At 35.7% G+C, this 20,125-nt stretch overlaps 2 protein-coding genes across 2 annotated transcripts; both read left to right on the top strand.

The window, feature by feature from the left end:
* The first annotated feature begins 13,483 nt into the window (after positions 1–13,483).
* On the top strand, positions 13,484–14,191 carry LOC131071057 (3-hydroxy-3-methylglutaryl-coenzyme A reductase-like). Its single transcript, XM_059219271.1, has one exon. It carries the CDS (start codon positions 13,484–13,486, stop codon positions 14,189–14,191), a length of 708 nt encoding a protein of 235 aa, XP_059075254.1.
* Positions 14,168–15,583, top strand: LOC131855819 (3-hydroxy-3-methylglutaryl-coenzyme A reductase 1-like). Its single transcript, XM_059218695.1, has 3 exons — positions 14,168–14,409; positions 14,556–14,737; positions 14,856–15,583. The coding sequence occupies exons 1-3, from the start codon at positions 14,192–14,194 to the stop codon at positions 15,440–15,442; spliced, it is 987 nt and encodes a 328-aa protein (XP_059074678.1). The 5' UTR covers positions 14,168–14,191; the 3' UTR covers positions 15,443–15,583.
* The last annotated feature ends 4,542 nt before the right edge of the window (positions 15,584–20,125 follow it).

Genomic DNA, 20,125 nt, shown 5'->3' with positions numbered 1-20,125 from the left:
AAGATCATAGGAAATTTTCTTCACCGAAGCAGTTACAGACTCAAGAATCTTGCTAAAATCTTCTCTTGTAGGTCTTGCTAGTTTCTTCTTGGGACACTTTCCTGATTCCTCGAGCTCGACCGTGGCAAAGAAGTGCATTGGTATCTCAACTCCGTGTACACTGACACATATCTCCCCGTTTGCACTGATCTGTAAAAAGTTATCAGGATTGTTCAAATCTGTGAGTGTCCACCACTTAGCAATATTTTCATCAAATAATGTTGGTTGAGATTGATAGAGATTATCGAGGGAGAGGCATGTCAACTTACACAGCTTAGCATATTTTTCAATATACATAGCTCTTTGTTGGTCTTTTTTCATAATATCCCTCATTTTCTCTAGAATGGGGAGAAGAACTGCTAAAGTTACGAGTTTCTTTATTAATTAACCTCTGAAGAAGGTCAAGAAATTTTGGTTACTCTGATTCGTCACAAATTGTGTGAAATAGTCCAATCAAGGATGGATATTCTGAAAAAACTCAATGCACTAGAACATCCAAAGAGATTCATTTGGTATCATTATCCTTAAGAAGCTTGTTCCCATCGGTTATTCCATCAACAAAGTATTAAAATTCCATAAATCGTTTGAGACTTCGACAAAAGTGTGAGTAGATCTCTTTGACTAAATATTCAATTATTTTTACTAGAGCATACTTTCTCACAATTCCAAAAGCTAGATTCATTTTGTGGGTCATGCAGTGAATGCCAATAATCTAGGGTGCACAAGAATTTTCTATTTTTGTGCAAAGACCGTTCCTGTGAGCTTGCATTACTAAAGTTCCATCCGCTCCAACACACACCAACTTTTTGGCAATCGAGATGTCATCCATACCCCCATATTCAATTAAACAACTCTTTACTAGTTGAAATAAATTTTCCATTGTCGCACTATCCTTCATTTTAGCAACATATAGCAGATGAGGTTGGCGGGCATGATTCTGTATAGTATAAACATACATGCATACCCACAAAGTAGTATCTATTGTCGTAACTTCGTCTAAAGATAATTCAATAAAGTTTGACTCTCTTATTTTTTCCTTTTTATCTTATTTTTCAACCTTAGCAAGACAACTTGCCCATTCACATCCACTGTTTGCTGACCGGTGACTATTATGATAGTTTGGAAATTTCAAAAAGTGTAATAAACCACTCACTGATGGGTATTCTATCATAGCATGCCCTCTGCTCAAAATATAAAAAATAACACTTAACTAAACAAATTTTACCAAGTGTTCTATTTCCATTTCGTTTCCAAGAATAGGTTCAATAGAACCTTTAACTTCAGCAGGCTTCATCTATATTTTCTCACGAAAATGAAATTCTTCAGCATTACTCACTTGCTTACATTCCTCCTTTGTTTTCCATCTTATCACTAATTATTCAACTCCATCTATCATTTTTGTTTCATAAACTTTACCCATATGCTTTTCTATGGTGTCAATTTTTAGCTGCAACCTCTTTTCCTTCTTATGTTTCCAAGTGCAAATCTTACACCTGCATTCTATTGCAGGCTCACCTTCAATTATATTCTCCACTAGTTCAATGAATGGATACTTTGACATCCAATTAATTTGAAAATTCCCCACTAACATATCCCACTCCCGATCCTTTTTTTGATTTTGGTTGATCCTTTTTTTATTTGGGTTGATCTTTTTATGATATGGCTTTTCTTTTCCCCTTCCATGCATTATCATATGTGGCATTATCACCCAAGTTGATTATATCATTCTGACCAACCTGGGTATCTACTAGAAAATCTTCTTCAAGTTCATCATGATCTGAGATATGTTCTCCGCCTTCTTCAATATGCAATGAAGGTTGTGATGATGTACCTTCCTGATTTTCATCATGATATTTGCCAATGCCAAAGTATGAAGACAACGTTATGCATTTTGTTGGTCTCTCTTGTCCTTCCCCACATTCAAGTTTCCTATCCTTCTTCTTGTTTGATATCTCCAATGAAATAAATGCTACAAAAAAAATCAAGTCGTTGAAGAAGTAATAATAGTAAATAGACTAATACTAGATGACTCATTGGCCCTACAACCTACAATCTAGATGTTTGAGGTCTCCCAGGTCACCACTGGCACTGACGGGTCCCCACTAAATAAGAATGAACTCAACAGTGCAAACAAATAGATATGAATTCATAATAATATTATAACACTTCAAAAATATGATCACTCACCTAATAGGTCACTAGCAGTCGCCAATGCAGTCAGCAACAATGGTTGTTCCTGTTCTGAAACTTTGCTATTGATCCGAATTGAGAGCCCAAAACCGACCAAATTATGTAGAGATAGATCTGATCTTTGAATGTATTTATACCAATCTTAATTTGGCGAATTCGGTGGGAGTTTTATATGGTATACAAATATTTGGCGAATTCTTCTTAACTATAACACGTCTTATGTAATTGCCGAGGTGATTATGGGTGACCAATTAATTGGCAAATATAATAGAGTTGGTAAAAATTGGAGTGAATTGAGACACACTTCCTTAAAATACCAGGTGAATTGGGTCCTTCTGGCAAATAAATCTTTATATGGCTATTGGCAAATTATGGTCGTCTATTAAGGCAACCTTGGAGAGTGCAAGCAAAAAAATTGAATTTACCGTGTAGAAAACGTTGATTCTATTGGCGAAATCTTCACAAAGATCCAATTAATTACATAAAACAATTGGCGAATTGGGTTGTGCATTTGACGAATATTTATAAATTCCTGGCAACATGGCCACCCTCGGTTGATACAATATATTCGCCATTTTCCATTTTGTCGTTCGCCACTAAAGCAAATCCTCATTTTAAGGAAAAAGCCTCTTTCCACTTTGGATGGAAAAAATAATGTTTTATACCCAAATTCTTGAAGGGAACTAAGAGGTTTAGAAGTGTTATGTTTTGAAAGAGCTTAGGGTTTTCATGAGTTCAGAAAAAGTTTATTACAGTCTCCTTTTTCCTCCATAAAAATGGAGGCCTCTAAGAAAAGTAGTGCATACCATGCAAATCCACCGCCTAATAGCAAACTCAAGGAGCATAGATCTCAAGTCTATGGAAAAGAAGAGTACTTCAAGCCCTCATAAACAACTTCATGCACAAATTATGTATATTATTCTCACATATTGAGGATAAGCAATATATTGGAGGCTAAACAATAGATGTCATAGAGTTAACAACAAGTTCCTGATAAAGAGGTAGGGTTTCGACTTTTTAATTCCTTCATGCGTCTAATCTTTTATTTTCTTAAATATTCATTGGTCAGGAATGTAAACATAATGATCTCTGCACTATTGATTCAAAAGATCCATCATTATTGTTTAGTTTGTTTTCAAAAAAAGAACACGTGTAATAAAAAAAGAGATACCCATGAAAGGATAGTATTCTTATGCTTTAAGAAAAAAGAACATGTGTAATAAAGTGTACAAGACTGTGATGAGAGTCATGCAGTTTGCAGCCTTCGTGAAATAATTTGTAGCCTATTAAAATTCAGTAAGGAAGGCATTAGTGGGTTTCATACACAATGAGATCATATCACCACTGTGCAAGGATTATAGCAACCACAATACCCATAGAAAAATCACAGAAGCAATCACAGTTAGAGGTGAAAGTCACTTACAATGGCATAGAAACCTTGGGACAGTATTATAAGGATAGCTAAGAGAGGTATAAAGATTAGAGGATGATAGATAAAGTTTAAAGGGGTAAAAGCACAAACCCATATCACACTTTTATAAAGGAATCAACCAACACAATTAAAACTGTTTAACTTCGATCACATAAAAATGACATTTCTAAATTGAATGTTGAAATGATGTAAACTGATCAAATATAGAAATATTAATGAAATTTAGTTTTGTTATTTAAATTTTTTTTTTTCAAAATTGGTATTTTTTTTTATAAATTCAAAGACAAATTGTCATTGCTTAAAATCAGGGGTTCTAGTCAGTGTCACCAAAAAAAATGAAAATAGACTTTATTTTTTCTAATTTTTTTTTTTCCAAATAGAGAACATATATATGCAGTTTTAAAAAAAATAAAAATTAATTTTTACGTATATCTTTCTCGTTATAATATTTTGAAGTCCAACATAGCTAAATTTGACAATTTTCATTCAGCGTCACCTTTTGACTACTAAATTTATCATTAACCAAAAAAAAAAACCCTTTTTGATAAGATTCTCTCATCTAATGAAAAATATTTTTTGATTTTTTTTTAATATCATTTAATATTTATTTTTAATTTCTAATCAACCTTTTTTAAAATTTAAAAAGCTACTCACAATGTTTAATTAATAAAAAATATTAAAATTAATCAAATTACTAAAAAAAATTATATGTCTAGATTCCTTACTTCGAGTTCTACAAAAGGGTATTTTTAAATTTTTATAAAAAAATATTCTGCTTGAAGAAAAATTGAGTAGAAGTGAAAAGTTTTAGAAATACAAAGTTTTTCACCTTTTTTATGCCACATTACATGACACATAGGCTAGTCCGGCCAGACTAAGTCTGACTGAACTTAGTCTGGCCAGACTAACCTTAGTTTTGATAATAAAAAAAAAAATTCATTTTTTTTTAATGAAAGCATTTGAACTAAGGGAGTCTGATCGAACTCAGTCTGGCTGGACATTTGGTACCATCTTGATGCCACGTGGCATCACGCAGCCCAGGGGTAGTCCGACAAGACTACTCTCAATTTGCGCAAAGTGGGACACAACTCCATGCTTTTTCCTAAAGTCACGTGGTAGTTTGAATAATTAACTACACTTCATGAGGTTAAGTGGACTTTAAATTCAATACAAGCTCCTATCATCATGTATGTATACAATAGTTTGAAGATATCACCTAATAAGAGATAGACAATAGTTAGAGAATAAGCCAAGTGGAGAGAAGTCAAAGGGTAGAGATATATCATAGGACTGTAACAAAGTTATAAGAATATTTTGTCGCATTCACATATACATGAAGGATTCATCACAAGGACAACGATATTAAAAGATTCATAATAACAATGTTAAGTACATTGAAGAGTTGATCATGAAGAAGAGTAAGGAAGTAGATTTTAGATCTTACAGTCATATCAAAACAATCCCAAACCTGCAAATGACAGTCAACATAGTGTGTGAAGGCCATAAGTTATCATTGAGGGATTAATATCTAATAGAGGACTTCTTCTCTCCAAACTATTAAGCTTATTGGACAATGAGGTTGGACAAAACACACTAAGAGCAAACAAAGGGTTTGACACAATGGGTAACATCAAAGCATCAAAAAATAGTCTTATTCAATCAATAAAACAGTGGATCAATGATATAGAAACATCAAGATGAATCCCAAAGAGTCCAAGAGAGAGCATAATATTATTATAACACTGCCACTGAGGTATGTCAGAGACCTAAAAATTGTGACTGCAACCATTCAAAATGAAGCAATCATATTTCTCAAGATCAAAGAAACACCAATGACTGGTAAGGGAAGACAACAGCACAACAATGAATAGGCACCAAACATAAAGCTCATTGATATTGAGGATTTAAAGAGCAACAATAGATCTCCTAGCAGTAGTATGGACATTATGTATAAGTTTATTTGAAGCCCAGAGGTAGCCATCAACATACAAATACAATAGGCTCGGAGAAGTGCTAACAAAACCAAAATCACAATGATCAAGCTCAGCCATTACTTCTACAGTCCGAAATAGGTTTTGGGATGGTCACATTAGTCATAATAGACTAATACAAAGGGCAGAGTCAAAGGAATAAAAGCATAGAGGAAAGAGTAGTAAGAGCTTCATCACAAAGTATTCACAGTATATGGCATAAAGATGAGACCAAATCATACAAAAGAAAGAAATGCCAAGATCCATGTAGATCGGTAGATGTTGTCAACCAAGGCATATAAACTTGAAAGCAATACAAAGCATAACAATGAAATGAAAGATTAACTATCATAATAAGGGCTATAGAAACATAAAAGCCAAAGAAGAAACACTCACTTCATAGCCTTCATGGAGATATTCATACACATCCTTAAGAGGTTAGAAGGGAAGGCAATGCCCAAGTTATTGAAGAAAGCATTAAAAGACTTGTTATAGCAATCTAGAAGGGTAGTCATAGTGATTTAATTTTATATGTATGAGATCATTGAAAGAAGGATAGTGAAGAGCTTGCAATAAATGCAAATACAGTCCATTTGACAGTAAAAAGAGGGTCATAGGTATTATGCCCTTGAGAAATGATTAAAACAATCAGCTTTATTGGATAGTTCTAAGAGAAAAATAGTGAATGTATCATCACTTCAAGCTTACATTAAGGTTGAAATAGCCTCAACATGATCTATGTGTTAAGATAGTGAAAATCTTCAAAGAAAGATATGGAATAGCAACATAAAGGAAGCCTTCATGATGATCAATCACCAAATATAGTAAAGAGAATGATCAATGCCCTTATCATGAGAATACCAAAAAAGATAGTTGTAGCACCATATACAAAGTATGATGACCGATAATAGTCACAATGTTGTAAAAATAGAAAAGTACGGTCAAGAGAAATATAAAGAATAGAATGAAAGATGTAGGACAATGAAAGTCAAGTTTATAGTGCAAAAAAATAGGAGCTTTATGAATTCAAGCAAGGGGTTAATGGCACTATTAAAACAATGAAGTTATAGTGAACATGTGGTTAAGAGCTATTAATTAATAGTCATCAAATCACACTCTCAAGAGTAGTTTTAGGCCTATGATAGTATTCATCATGACTCAAGAAACTTTTTGGGCCCACATACACTAAGTTTCCATCAGTTTTGCATGCTTTTATGCATGCTTGCAAGGTAAATTCGACCCAAGAAGATAGGATAATGGAGTATGAAGATTAAATAAAGAATAAAGCACTCAGCTCACTCCAAGTTCTTAGGAGGCACAATTAGTCAACCTTCAAATCCTCTTTTCTATTTATTCTTCTTCTTTTCTATCTTTTTTTCAGCTTGTATTGTAGCTTTTGCATAGCTCTCTTTTAGGCTAGTGAAGAATTGTAGCTTAACATTTTTTTAATTCTAAAAGCATTGTAACAACAATTGCTTTCAAATTCAATAAAGAAGTAGCATTCCTTCTCAAATATTTCTAGTTTTTATCATTATTATAAGTGATTTTGATGTGTTTTTGAATGTTTCTTTTCAATAAACCTCTGAATATGTCTCATTGATACAATGATAAGGTTAGGGATTTCATGTAAATGTAGGTTAGGGTTGTATTAGATTGTTGAAAGTAATTTGTAGTTGTGAAACTCAAGTTTCCTTCACACAAACGCTAAAACAAGAGGCCTTCTTGTGAAATATTTATGTATTTCTTGATTTTTCTAGGTTGTGATCATAAAAGCCTTCTTTCATTGAGTGTGGTTGCGAGTTTAGGACAACAAATAGAATTAGATAATTTTGGTGCAATCACCTCCTCTAGCTTTAGGATTTCAATTCAAGTTATCTTCCTAACTAATTTCCAGCAAAGTAAGTTATTTTTAGGAGGTTTTCGAGAGGGAACCAACCCTCTCTGGAGATTGATCCTTAAGATTAAGCAATCCACAACCCTGAGGATAATTCCATGTTTCACATGATTGTTGAGCTCCCAGCTTAGCATCAGGGTGCAATCCTTCGTGACAACAATTACCTTTGTGATTTAAATATTATTGTGCAAATTATTTTGACCATTTCACTTAGTATATTACTTTTACTATAATATATTGTAAGAAAGTTCTTATATTAAAAGTTGATTAATTTATTTTATATTTAATATTAATATCAACCTTAATATCTTATATTCAAAAATTCTATGATTTCCTTATTATTTATATCTAAATTTCATAAATGATTATGATATACGATTCTTGAATACAACCCTACTCTTTCCCTTCATTTTATTTTGTCTACAATTATTGCATTACTTTTTTTACAACCTACTCTTTCATTATATGTTATTTAGGACTCAACTTATATACTCATGGAACCTAAAACACCCTCCATTTGATAATGTAATTTTTCCATTCGTTACTTGTAAGGAACCACCCCAAAAAAATCCCCGTGTTTGTTTCAAGTTATGGCTTGTTTGGTCTAGCTTCGCTCTAATCAGTTTCGCGCACTTAATTTCTCTCAATGTTCAACTAAGCTCTAATGATGATGATTGTCAGAATGTTAAGAATACATATAAGAACTGCAACCGCCTAGTTAATATCAACTTCGTGGCTAGTGGAATTTGTGATCTGTCTTACATAATACAGTGTCATGAATATCAATGATTGCAGTATTTTAGGTGTCTAAATCTGCAGAGAAATTGCAAATATTTCTTGCTTTGCAGCATCTAAGATATTGGCTTCATCCAGTTCCCCATCGTTGAAGAGTTCCCCATCTGTGTCTATGTTTAGATGTGTTGGGATGTGAAGCCCAATGGTCACATGACCCTTCGCGTTCTTCCAACTGTTCATTTTGTATTTGAATATGATTATATAATGGCTGTGTGCAGCCCATGTATAGTGTGGTTGATCAATAGAAGTTATTCCCTGCTTTGAGTGTGGATGTAGGCATATTTGCCGAACCACGATAAATCGTGTGTTGTCTCTTCTTATTGCTTTTCTGTTTCTGTTATTGTTTTCTCTGCTCTTTCTAATCTTTACAATTGGTATCAGAGCCATGGTTGGCTTGAGCAGAGAGTAATTATTATGCAAATGGAAGCTGAGATGAAACGCCATGTACATTGGTGGGATGGCTGGAAAGATGAAGAGGATTCGGCTGAAGAAGAGGACGCTGAAGTGAGTGAAGATGAACCTGAAGAAGATGAGACATATGATATCGAAAAATATCAAAAAGAAAAAATTATGAGACTAAAAGAGGAGAATTTCTTACTCACCAATTTATTGTATTTTATGGAAGATACCTTGGCCAAAATTTTGGAGGTTGAGACTTCAAGACATTTAAGAGAAAAAGAACTGATGGAAATCTTAAATGGAGCAAAAGTAAATAGAGGCAACCTTGATGATATATCGGTTGATAGGCATGTTGAGATGGAGAATCTCATAATAGCTCTAGAAGATCATCATAGCAATATGCAAGCCAAGATATTTACCCTTCACGAAGATTTGCAAAATGCTTCTTTGAGAGAAGCTCAGCTTCAGGCCAAGCTAAAGGATGTTGAGAAAAATTTGTTGAATGCCCAAGTAGAAGTTGCGGCTGAAGAGGGAGAAGACTTTTGCGTAGACAATTTCATAGAAGAATATGAGCCTATGGAATTGGATGACGAAGTGCAGGATGGAAGAAGCTTTGATCAAATTATGATTCATGCAAGGGGAGCTATTTCTGAAACAGAAGGCTTCGTGATCATGATACAGACGATGATGCTGATTGCAGGCCAAAACAAAGGCAGCGTGTTGAGCCTCCTGATATGGCGGGAGAGTTGTCCCAGACCAAGTCTGGTTCGGGCCTTGTTTTGGATTGTTTTCAAGATGTGGCAGAAATGGAAGTTGACCCCAGTGAAGAGAATGTCACCAAGGAGACAGAGTACGAAGAAAATGGTGGCAGCGACATGGTTTCTGAGGTAATTGGGAACCCTAAGGAATTTGCTGAGGAGGTTGTCTCCCAAAATGAGCAGAATCTTACTCTGTTTCAAGTACCAGTCAAAATGGGCGCAGAGAAGAGGCATGGTGCGAAGGAACCCATACGAGGTTGGAGAATAAGAGCTGATAAGGAAGCTCAAAGAATTTCGCAGGAGCTCATGAAGCGGGAGGACCAAGATAATTTAGAAGACGAGGAGGCACATAATCTGTTTGTTTCATTCGTGGAAACTGAAGAGGCACAGACAACTTCGGAGTTTGGAGAAGTAAAAGATGAACTCTGTGGTCTATGTGGTGAGTCCAAGCATAGGCAATATGTATGTCTTGCACCACACGATGGCCTTCATCACAGTCACCACAGCAGGAAGGGTAGTCTTCACTCCATGCAGCGCAGCTTTCACGCCTTGCAGCACAGTCCTCACGTGATAATCGGCGCTGACCACAACATGCTGGGCAAACCACGTATTTGCCCAGAACCTCCACCTTCGCGGGCTTGCAGCAGAGGCGTCCTCCTCCGCAGACCGTGGACGATGCCTCAGGGGAAGACCAATCCCACGGTTCGTCTCCTGCCTCGCGCTCACAAGGAGATTGTCAATATCTCTACCAACAATTCGCAGCAAAGAGTCATTGACCGGAATGAGCGGTCTATGTCACCATTAATCTCGGAGCAAAACTCACAACCTGTGGTTGGAGATGTTGCTCAAGATAACACACATAGTCAAAATTGGTCCAGCCGGTCCAAAATCATCAAGGGTCTCGCTACGGGGTCGCATGAAGAATGGGCACAAACCATTGTGCACAAGAGCGTCGCCATTGAGAAGAACAGTCTAATTGAAGGGGCCGACTTCAAGAGTGGTCAAACAAAGATGCAATCTGTGCTAGTGGATTTCCTTATTGGTGCCAGTATCAAGCCAACCGCCATTGTGAGCTACAATCACGTAGAAAAAAACGACGAGATGAATCTGTTAGCGCCACAGGCTTTCCGCTCTAAGGAAATTTCAAAGAGCAATGTTGTAAATGATATTGGAAGAATCTACATTCTATCTATTGACGGCAACAACAGTCTGGCGGTGAAAACTCTGGCTTATTTGGAGGAGGCGTTACGGAGGAAGAGCGGGAATCCAGACACTTGCCTGGCAGACTCTGTTGATGTGGCCATTGACACTGGTGTCGGTGGATTGATTACCCAGAAGGGCGTTATGGGAGTGGATGGTGAACGCTCGTCTGTCATGGCATCTTCCATGGATGATGGAGCAGATGAATCAATATATATCGAGGCTGTTGGCAGTTGCGTAATATTCTGGCTGGGTGTTCTTGCAGAGTCGTTAGTGACGTGGCTGGAGAAACTAAAGCCGTTACTGTATTCTTATAATATTTTCTATGGTAGGCATGAGACATCTGACAACGAATCATACTTCTGGGCTTTGGCACACCTAACGGCAAGGGAAGATATAATCGATTTTGGCAAGAATAATATGATTGTTCCAAAACTAGAATTTTTTGTTGGTATTATTGAGCCAGCCTCATCGCTCATGGTGTTTGAGAAAGATGACATGTCTTGTATTTTTCGATCACGGGGGAGTACCCATGATCTTCGGGATTCATTTCAGGATGAAGGGTTCATTTTAGAACCAGTTAATGATCTTTTCAATGGTTTTGATATATTAGCTGTAGAAGTTAATTGTAATGGCATTCAATCTGACGTGCTTTGGAGAAGATTAATCCGAAGTCTATGCGAGCAGAAGATTGCAAAGTTAAAATCTTGCAGATTGGGTGCAATTTGAGTTTAGATGTGGAAGCAGGGGATGCTAGTGCATGGCTGTTCCAGTTGGCCTTCACGGGGGAGATTGTTGGGATGTGAAGCCCAATGGTCACATGACCCTTCGCATTCTTCCAACTGTTCATTTTGTATCTGAATATGATTATATAATGGCTGTGTGCAGCCCATGTATAGTGTGGTTGATCAATAGAAGTTATTCCCTGCTTTGAGTGTGGATGTAGGCATATTTGCCGAACCACGATAAATCGTGTGTTGTCTCTTCTTATTGCTTTTCTGTTTCTGTTATTGTTTTCTCTGCTCTTTCTAATCTTTACAAGATGTGTGCACATGCATGTGTGGGTGAATTCATACGTGCAACGTACCATCTATGACTTTCTACAGAATTTTCTGAATGGACAGAAAATGTATTCAACATGTTGGAAGCACGTGAGATGACCAGGGCATGGAAACAAATCTTCTTCAATGCACGTTTTCTTGACCAGAAAGTGGCTTAGTATGGCAGTTCAACATTCCACAAGCTGTGTGGAGTACAAGAGTTTAAACAGTTACTACTCAGTCTTATTTAGGTATTTATTAATGTCAGGCGAGTCGTAACAAAATATCTCGTTTTCATATTTAGAAGACTTTGAACACAATATTTGACGTGATTGAGCTTTGACAAATTAATTGTACACATTATGTTACTTTACATATATTCATTTGAATATAGCTAGTTCTGGCCAACTTCCCTATAGCTCTTAGCTCAAAATATCTACAAAATGCTCCACAAACATTCCCACCAAATACTTATTATATGTCTGTCTAAGCTTCTTTAAATGATTTTCTATGACCACCTTAGTCGCACTCTCTACATGGTCAGATCTAATGCAAAAAAGTTCATGTGGTTAAAGTAAGCGATCCTCATCCTTGCACTTAGAGATATAGTCGGATCAAAAGATCCTCATAGATGCAAACTATTCTATACATCATTCAATCTCTACATAATCCAGTGATCACGCCTTCATAAGGTACCTTCATATTCTCCTCTTTTTTATGTATTTGATAATTATTCTTATTTCTAACTAAATAAATATTGCAAATCTATCTTGGGTCAAAAAATATATCTCGATCCATTTAGATTTGCAATCTCATTAATCATCTCTTATTCACCGAGACACTAACTAATATTAATTGCCTTTAGATAAGCTTTTTAATCAAAAAATCATGTAAATCCTCCAATTCACAAATAATGAGTTAGCATACTATTTAAAATTTGTAGTTGTTCACTCTTCTACATTTTATTGTGTTAATAATGTTTATAGAGTTTGTTTCAATACTTAGTATTTAAATATTCTTTCAATATTCATCATTTAAATATCTTTTATTCACATAACATAAATCCTGCATAAGAAATTTCATTTAATTCATTGTTAATTCCCCAAAAAAATCTTAAATAATACCCAAAATAAATTCTCAAAATCATCTCTAATAAAAAAAATTGACTTTTTAAAAATAATAATACTCCATAAATAACCACACCTAATAAATTTTTAAATACCAAATGCCCACTAATTTTCAACCTCACCGAGCTAGCCCAGACAATTATTCCCCTTCACCTATTTCATGTGTGAAATGTAGACCGCTTTGGCAAATAAAGGGCAAAGTTGAGGTCATGGGGTTAACAAACAAGGCTTCGACGTTTCTTTTTCAGAAAAATAAGCTGGCAGTTGCATCACATTGGTAGGCAGGGATTAGAACGCATGTTTGATCAATCGAAATTTTTTTTAAAAAATTATTTTAATTTTATATAAATTAATAAATCGATCAAGGTGCAATCTGATCCTGCCTAGACAATTCGCACATTTGTAATCAAGAGGTTTTAAACGTGGGGTTTTCTTTTACGATTGTTATGGAGTTTCATGGTCAAAATAATACTTCAACAAGAGGAACATTTGTATTATAAATAATCGGTTTCCTTGCATATGCACAAACAAACTCAGCATTAGGGATCCAGATCGAAAGCACAAGAAACACCCATTAGTACTGAGCCTTTCCTGTGAGTGCTCATTGCAATCGATTTTTCTGGTCTCGGAAAATCTAAAATGGGCGTCAAGAATGGAGGAGAAACTGATTGTTGCGGTGATTTCAAGATTATGAAGAAAAGGGAATTCAATGGGAATTCAAAGCTGTTGGCCTCTGATGCGCTGCTTCTCCCCTTGGGACTCGCCAACAAGTTGTTCTTTCTGGTTTTCTTCGCATCATCATATTTCCTGATGAAGAGATGGAGAGAGAAGATGGGTACCTCAACGCCTCTCCATGTTGTCAACTTTGGGGAGCTTGTGGCCATTGTTGCCCACTTGGCTTCCTTCATATATCTGCTGGGATTCTTTGGAATTGATTATGTACAAAACTTTATCAGTGGCAATGATGATTTTGCTGAAAAGGTAGATCTCAACATCCCTCCAACAACCTGTGGGATAGCAGACAAAGAAGAAATTGTTGTTAAGAAACCTGAGGTCCAGCTCAAGGGAATTAACCTTGGTGACAATGAGGATGGAGACATTGCAGCTGCTGTATGTAATGGCACTGTAGCCTCCTATTCTCTTGAATCCTCCCTTGGGGACTGCAAGAGAGCTGCCTCTGTGAGGAGGAGAGCCTTAGAGATCATGACCGGGAGATCCCTTGATGGGCTGCCCCTGGAGGGATTTGATTATCAGTCCATTCTTGGACAGTGCTGTGAGATGCCTGTAGGTTACGTACAAATTCCTGTGGGTGTAGCAGGACCCTTAGTAGTCAGTGGGTCAGAGTAGATGGTGCCCATGGCAACCACAGAAGGGTGTCTTGTGGCCAGCACCAACAGAGGTTGCAAGGCCATTCTTATGAGTGGTGGGGCCACAAGCATTCTTCTCAGAGATGGCATGACTAGGGCTCCTGTTGTGAGGTTTCAGAGTTCCAAGAGGGCTTCAGAGCTCAAGTTCTATATTGAGGATCCTGCAAACTCTACTAACCTCTCTGATATCTTCAACAGGTTGGTGTTTATCTTCCAGATGCTCTTTTTCATTTGGCATGCACGATTGATTACAATATTTTTATGGGTATTGGCTCAATGGGTACTGAAATAAAGTCATGTTTTCAAGATAACTGATATGTCTTTTGGGTGCACTTTTTCAACAGGACAAGCAGATTTGCTAGGCTACAAGGTATAAAATGTGCAATTGCAGGCAAGAATTTGTACATGAGATTCTCATGTTTCACTGGAGATGCCATGGGCATGAATATGGTCTCCAAGGGTGTTGAGAATGTCTTGGATTATCTTCAAAATACGTTCCCTGACATGGATGTTATCAGCGTTTCTGGTAATTCACGTCCTCCGAGTTTTTATTTTTTGGGGGGTTTTACTTCTACGCCATGTAATTGCATTGGATTGTACTTTAAATGGGTAGGCTAATTTTTCAAATGGGTTTCTGTTTTTAGGCAATTTCTGTGCAGACAAGAAGCCCGCGGCAGTGAACTGGATTGAAGGGCGTGGGAAATCGGTAGTGTGCGAGGCCATCATAACAGAGGCGGTTGTTAACAAGGTGTTAAAGACGACAGTTCCAGCATTGTTGGAGCTGAACATGCTAAAGAACTTGACTGGGTCTGCAATGGCAGGTGCCATGGGAGGATTCAATGCCCATGCTGCCAACATTGTGTCAGCTGTGTTCATTGCAACAGGCCAAGATCCTGCACAAAATGTGGAGAGCTCCCACTGTCTTACAATGATGGAAGGGGTGAACGGGGGAAAAGACCTGCACATTTCGGTTACCATGCCATGCATTGAAGTGGGGACGGTGGGAGGAGGGACTCAGTTGGCATCACAGGCGGCATGCTTGAACATGCTTGGAGTGAAAGGAGCAAATGCTTCATCTCCTGGAGAAAATGCTCAGAACTTGGCAAGAATAGTGGCAGCAGCAGTTTTGGCAGGAGAGCTGTCTCTCATGTCTGCCCTTGCTGCCGGTCAGCTGGTGAAAAGCCATATGAAGTATAACCGATCAAGCAAAGACGTGAAAGCAGCAGCTTAAACAGAATAGATCAAATTCACCTCCGCAGGAAGTGTATAGGCATACACATCATTCTGTGGAAAGTGAGAACTTAGAACATGTATCCCTCTTGGAGTTCCATATCCTAGCCCTCCCACATTAGGGATGTGTTTAAGATATGCTGCCAAGGCAAAATCTCATGTATAAAAGTATTCAAGAATTTATCATTCATATTATTTTAATAACTACTCTCATGAAATATAATAGTTTAAGTTATTTACAATCATTTAATTTGTGAATTGGCATTTATATTTCTTTTAACTACAATTTGTTTTAAAAAATACAAAATCATCTAATAATTAATTGTATTAATATAAACAATTAAGATTTATAAATAATCAAATTTATTATGAAGAAGTTTGTGTATTAATTTGAATTTTTATTTAGTTTTATGTTTATTTTTAGCAAATGATTAAATAATTATATATATTAATATGAAGTTTCAAATATCAAGATAATAATCAGATGTATGCATAGGGGTGTAAGCATGAGCATGAGTGCAATACATTAATATAGATGTCTTAAATACATCTAAGTGGTTAGGTGTTTTACCACCTACAATTTTCTTCTTGTAGGTGTAGGTTATTGGCAAGTGCATACCTATCCAATGATTGCATAAGGGTGTAAGCACGAGCATGACTGCAATGAATTAGTTTAGATGTCTTAAATACATCTAAGTGGTTAGGTGGTTTTCCACCTACAATTCCTTCATGTAGGTGAAGGTTATTGGAAAGTGAATACCTATCCATCTGAGGGTAGTGCTAGATTGATTGATTTATTTGTTTATTTATTTATTTTTCAGTTTAGCTTTTTTTTAAAAAAATTTGTTTTATGTTTTGGTGTTTGTTTTCCTATGGTCTTAGGGCCCAGAGGCTTATTTATTATAGGGTATAAAAAGGGTTCAATTGATCCTTTGCATTTTTATTTCAAGGATGTTGTTCAAGTTGATTGGGCAATGATATTTAACAATAAAAATAATCTTAATTCTCTAATGAAAACCATGCAAGAAGCTAGGTATGATCAAGGGGTTGATAATCATCCCTAACATAATAGATCTGTAAAGAAGTAAGCCTTCTGACATTTTATTCATTACTCAAAAATTTTAGGTGATGATGTTGCATTATTAGTCAAAGTATTGGGTGGATCAAACATGGAAACCAAAAAGGGTTATGAAAGAGCTTATATTAATTGTAAATAATTTCTTCTTCAAGTAATATTTTCAAGAATGGTTGATAAGAATTTGACTTTTAAGGATCATAATTAATTTGAATTGTTCATTAAGTCTTAGCCTAGATGGTTTAATCTGTTTGAAGAGCTCCCATCTAAAATTCCATCTCAAGTTCAGATTCTTCATCTTTTTATTGAATTCTAAAAACTAAATCTTTTGCATACTATTGTGAGAAATCCCTTGGGCCCTTCTCATCAGACACTACAGAAAAAGGTAAGATTAAGTAAGATATTATATGTGTGGAAATTTATCTTAATAATCATTTATTTGATTTGATAGAGACTAAATTATGAACTATGAAATCGATTCAACAACTAGATTTTAAGGCTCTTCCTTTTAGATATTGGGTTTTTCATGCTTATCAGAATCTTCAAAGAAAATTTCCAAGGAAAATATTAGATATTATCCATTCATCATCATAGAAATTTATGGATAAAAATTTAATACAAAAGGGAAATCCCTAGCTTATGTTGAAGGGCTTGACTCCAATGGGTTTTATTTTAGTAGCTAGTGAAATTTTCTAATCACATCCACGTGCCTTCATTATGATTAGAGATTTTCCTCCAATTACTAGCACCAACAAGTTTAGGAAAATACTAATCCCATCTTTGTTCCTTCATTATTTCTCTTTTAAAATTATTTATAAGTATTATTCTTTTTATCTTGTTTTTTTTGTGTTTGTGTGTGTGTAGATGCCTAAATAATATAAATTTATACAAAAAAAGAGTAATTACATAATAGTATACACCTAGAAAGATCCAAAACTGCCATCCCTCTATCACAAAGTTGTAGTAAAAAATGAAAACATGAGTCCTAGAACAACTACCATTATAAAGCCAAAATAACAAAACCCTCAAGTAGAAAGAAAGGGCCAAAAAGAAATTGCCCAATTGAACAAATCTCATACAGTTTGTAGCAAAAAGGACTCAAAGAAATAATTGGTAAGCCATCGAAACATGGAACTAGCATTCCCTAATAAGAAAGGTATATCCATGGTCAAAATTAATGAGTTCAGCTAGGATCATAAGCACCCAAAATATTGTCCGAGAAAATAAGGAGATAAAGTAGAGAAGAAAGTCAACAAAATCAATAAGATAGAAAAAGACTTTCAAGCGTATGATATAGGAGAACCACCATAGAAGGAAGGTGTGAACATCCAAGAGATCATAGTTAAATCTTTGAGAAAAGTATTACAACGAGACAATGTAATTACAAAAATAAGCATAATCATCAGCCTTCCTGAGGATACAATGGAGGGAAGTAAAATGGAGATAAGAACTTCAAACATAGAGTAATAGTAACAAACACCCTTGGAGATAGAGTAGGCAATCTTTAAAATAATGTAGGAATGAACGACATATCATAATTAAGAGTCATCATGTGATTGTATCTATAACAAGCTACCTAGCAAATGTTCAAAACACCACCAAGAACTCAATAATGAAACGATAGAAGGAACACAATTTAAGATAGTGAAGATCTACACTCAAATCAATAACACAAATGGTTTTTATTAAAAATTCCTCCAATTAGATGGTTTGATCTAGTAGATACAAGAGGGACGATAAATTCAGCAGAGGGAGAGGAGTTACTCTCCAAATCCAAAACCTCCAATTTTAGGCAATCTCTTCTTCTCGTCTACTAGTATGTCCTATAGTAGCAAAACATTGTGTCTCACTCCATGAGGTATGCCAAAATGTTGTAACACAAGAGATTATTGAATCTCTAAAAAAAATTTAGAACCAACTTTATCTTTAAGCCTCATGCTTCAAACATGAATCCATCACCTTGAGTAATTTTTTTTGATATAGTGAGTCTAGTTGTCATGGCTTGCAAAAAACTAAAACAGAATGTTAGAAGTAGAAACATGATGGGACAAGTCCCATCTCCAAGATAAGGTCACCCAAAGAGGACTAGGGAAAGGGTGTCCCTGAGGAGAGTGATGGAATGAGGAACCAAGTTGAGCTTCCACAATCAGTGAGAAGGGGTAGGATCTGGATTGGGAAACATCCAATCAAGAGGATGAATCTTGACAAGGTAGATAATGAATTAGGAAAATTTGGGAAGAACGTCCCATTCTCCCATTTGGTTGTTCAAAAAAAATTTTTTTTGCAAGAGAGTCAATGATGCCATGAGCCTCCCTATAGAAGTGTGAAAACTCAAATTGATCTAGGCCTTTGATAAATTGAAGAGCTTAAAGGAGGAGGTATTTTAGCTACTAAGGAGTGAACAAATTGTACAAATCTTGATAAACCACCATGGAATCACCCTCAATACATAGATTTAAAATTTGACTTTTGAAAGCCAATTGAAGAACCAAAAGGAGGGCACTAAATTTGGTGGTGTTGTTAATGGAAAATAGAATAATTTTGTAGGCTACTTTGAGGATCTTTCCATTATGATCCCCTAAGTCTACACTAGCACCCAAAATATCAGGGTTTTGTTTTTAAGCCCCATGAAATATCAATTTGGTCCAGTTTGTCAAAAGAGGTTTCCACCTTACTCCATTTCTATTTATTTTCTTGGATGATTGAGTTGAACCTTGCAAAAGTGGTAGATTGAGGAAAGTGTAGGACTTTAACATCTGACTATCCCATAAATAAGAGACCTTATTTCTATTTGGATTTCAGATTAAGTTACTCATGGAAACCTTTGAGATGGATTATTCAATTTTGAAAGTGACTTATTAAAAATATGAGGTTGTTTTTCTAAAGATTCTGCTATTTATTTTTTGCCATATATTCTAAATAGCAATGGAAGGACTGATTTCCTAGAGGCATGTCTAGATTGAGGACTTGAAGAGAATGAGATAGCATTGAAAATGTTGGAGCAATTTGTTATGTAGAGATCCATTCCAAAGTAATTTTTGTTGTAGCCAACACCATATGCTCTCAAAAAAGTCAAACTGTAGTAATAAGTGATCAATACTTTTAAAATTATTATTGCACATAGTACATTTGAAAAGAGAGGTGATACCCATTCTATCTAGTCTCAAGCCTAAATGAATTATATGTTTAAGTGCTAACCAAGAATAAGCCCCTACCTTGGGCATACAAGAAGAGTTCCAAATTGAATGAGAAGGCTAGTCAAACATTTGTTGTTTTTTGAGTAGTACAAAACAACCCTCATTAATAGAATTGTTCCCAGTTTTTTTATTTTGTCCATATGATATCATCATCAAAATCTATGTAAAATATGTATCTTTTCTCAAGTTATAAAGGCAAGGATTCTTTCATGCTTCCACAGAGAGGTAAAAAATGAAAGGACTTCCATGTAAGCTTTGGGGAAGAGTAAGATTGGTCTAATATGAAGTAATTATTGACCTTCAAACCCCAAGATTTGTTTATTATGAGTTCATTTGGTTTCAAATCCTCTATTTTGTTAAGGGCATAGTGCCCATTTCAAGCATCATCCCATAAGTTAGCCTTGTTTCCTTT

This window comes from Cryptomeria japonica, chromosome 4, assembly GCF_030272615.1.
Source record: "Cryptomeria japonica chromosome 4, Sugi_1.0, whole genome shotgun sequence".
NCBI classification, from domain to species: domain Eukaryota; kingdom Viridiplantae; phylum Streptophyta; class Pinopsida; order Cupressales; family Cupressaceae; genus Cryptomeria; species Cryptomeria japonica.
This window is presented reverse-complemented; position numbering and strand designations above follow the sequence as displayed.

Bases quoted from the DNA above. Each gene is read 5' to 3' on its own strand.
- LOC131071057 (XM_059219271.1), top strand. From the start codon at position 13,484: ATGGGCGTCAAGAATGGAGGAGAAACTGATTGTTGCGGTGATTTCAAG.
- LOC131855819 (XM_059218695.1), top strand. From the start codon at position 14,192: ATGGTGCCCATGGCAACCACAGAAGGGTGTCTTGTGGCCAGCACCAAC. The intron at 14,410-14,555 runs GTTGGTGTTTAT...CTTTTTCAACAG, and splicing joins CTCTCTGATATCTTCAACAG to GACAAGCAGATTTGCTAGGC. The intron at 14,738-14,855 runs GTAATTCACGTC...TTCTGTTTTTAG, and splicing joins GGATGTTATCAGCGTTTCTG to GCAATTTCTGTGCAGACAAG.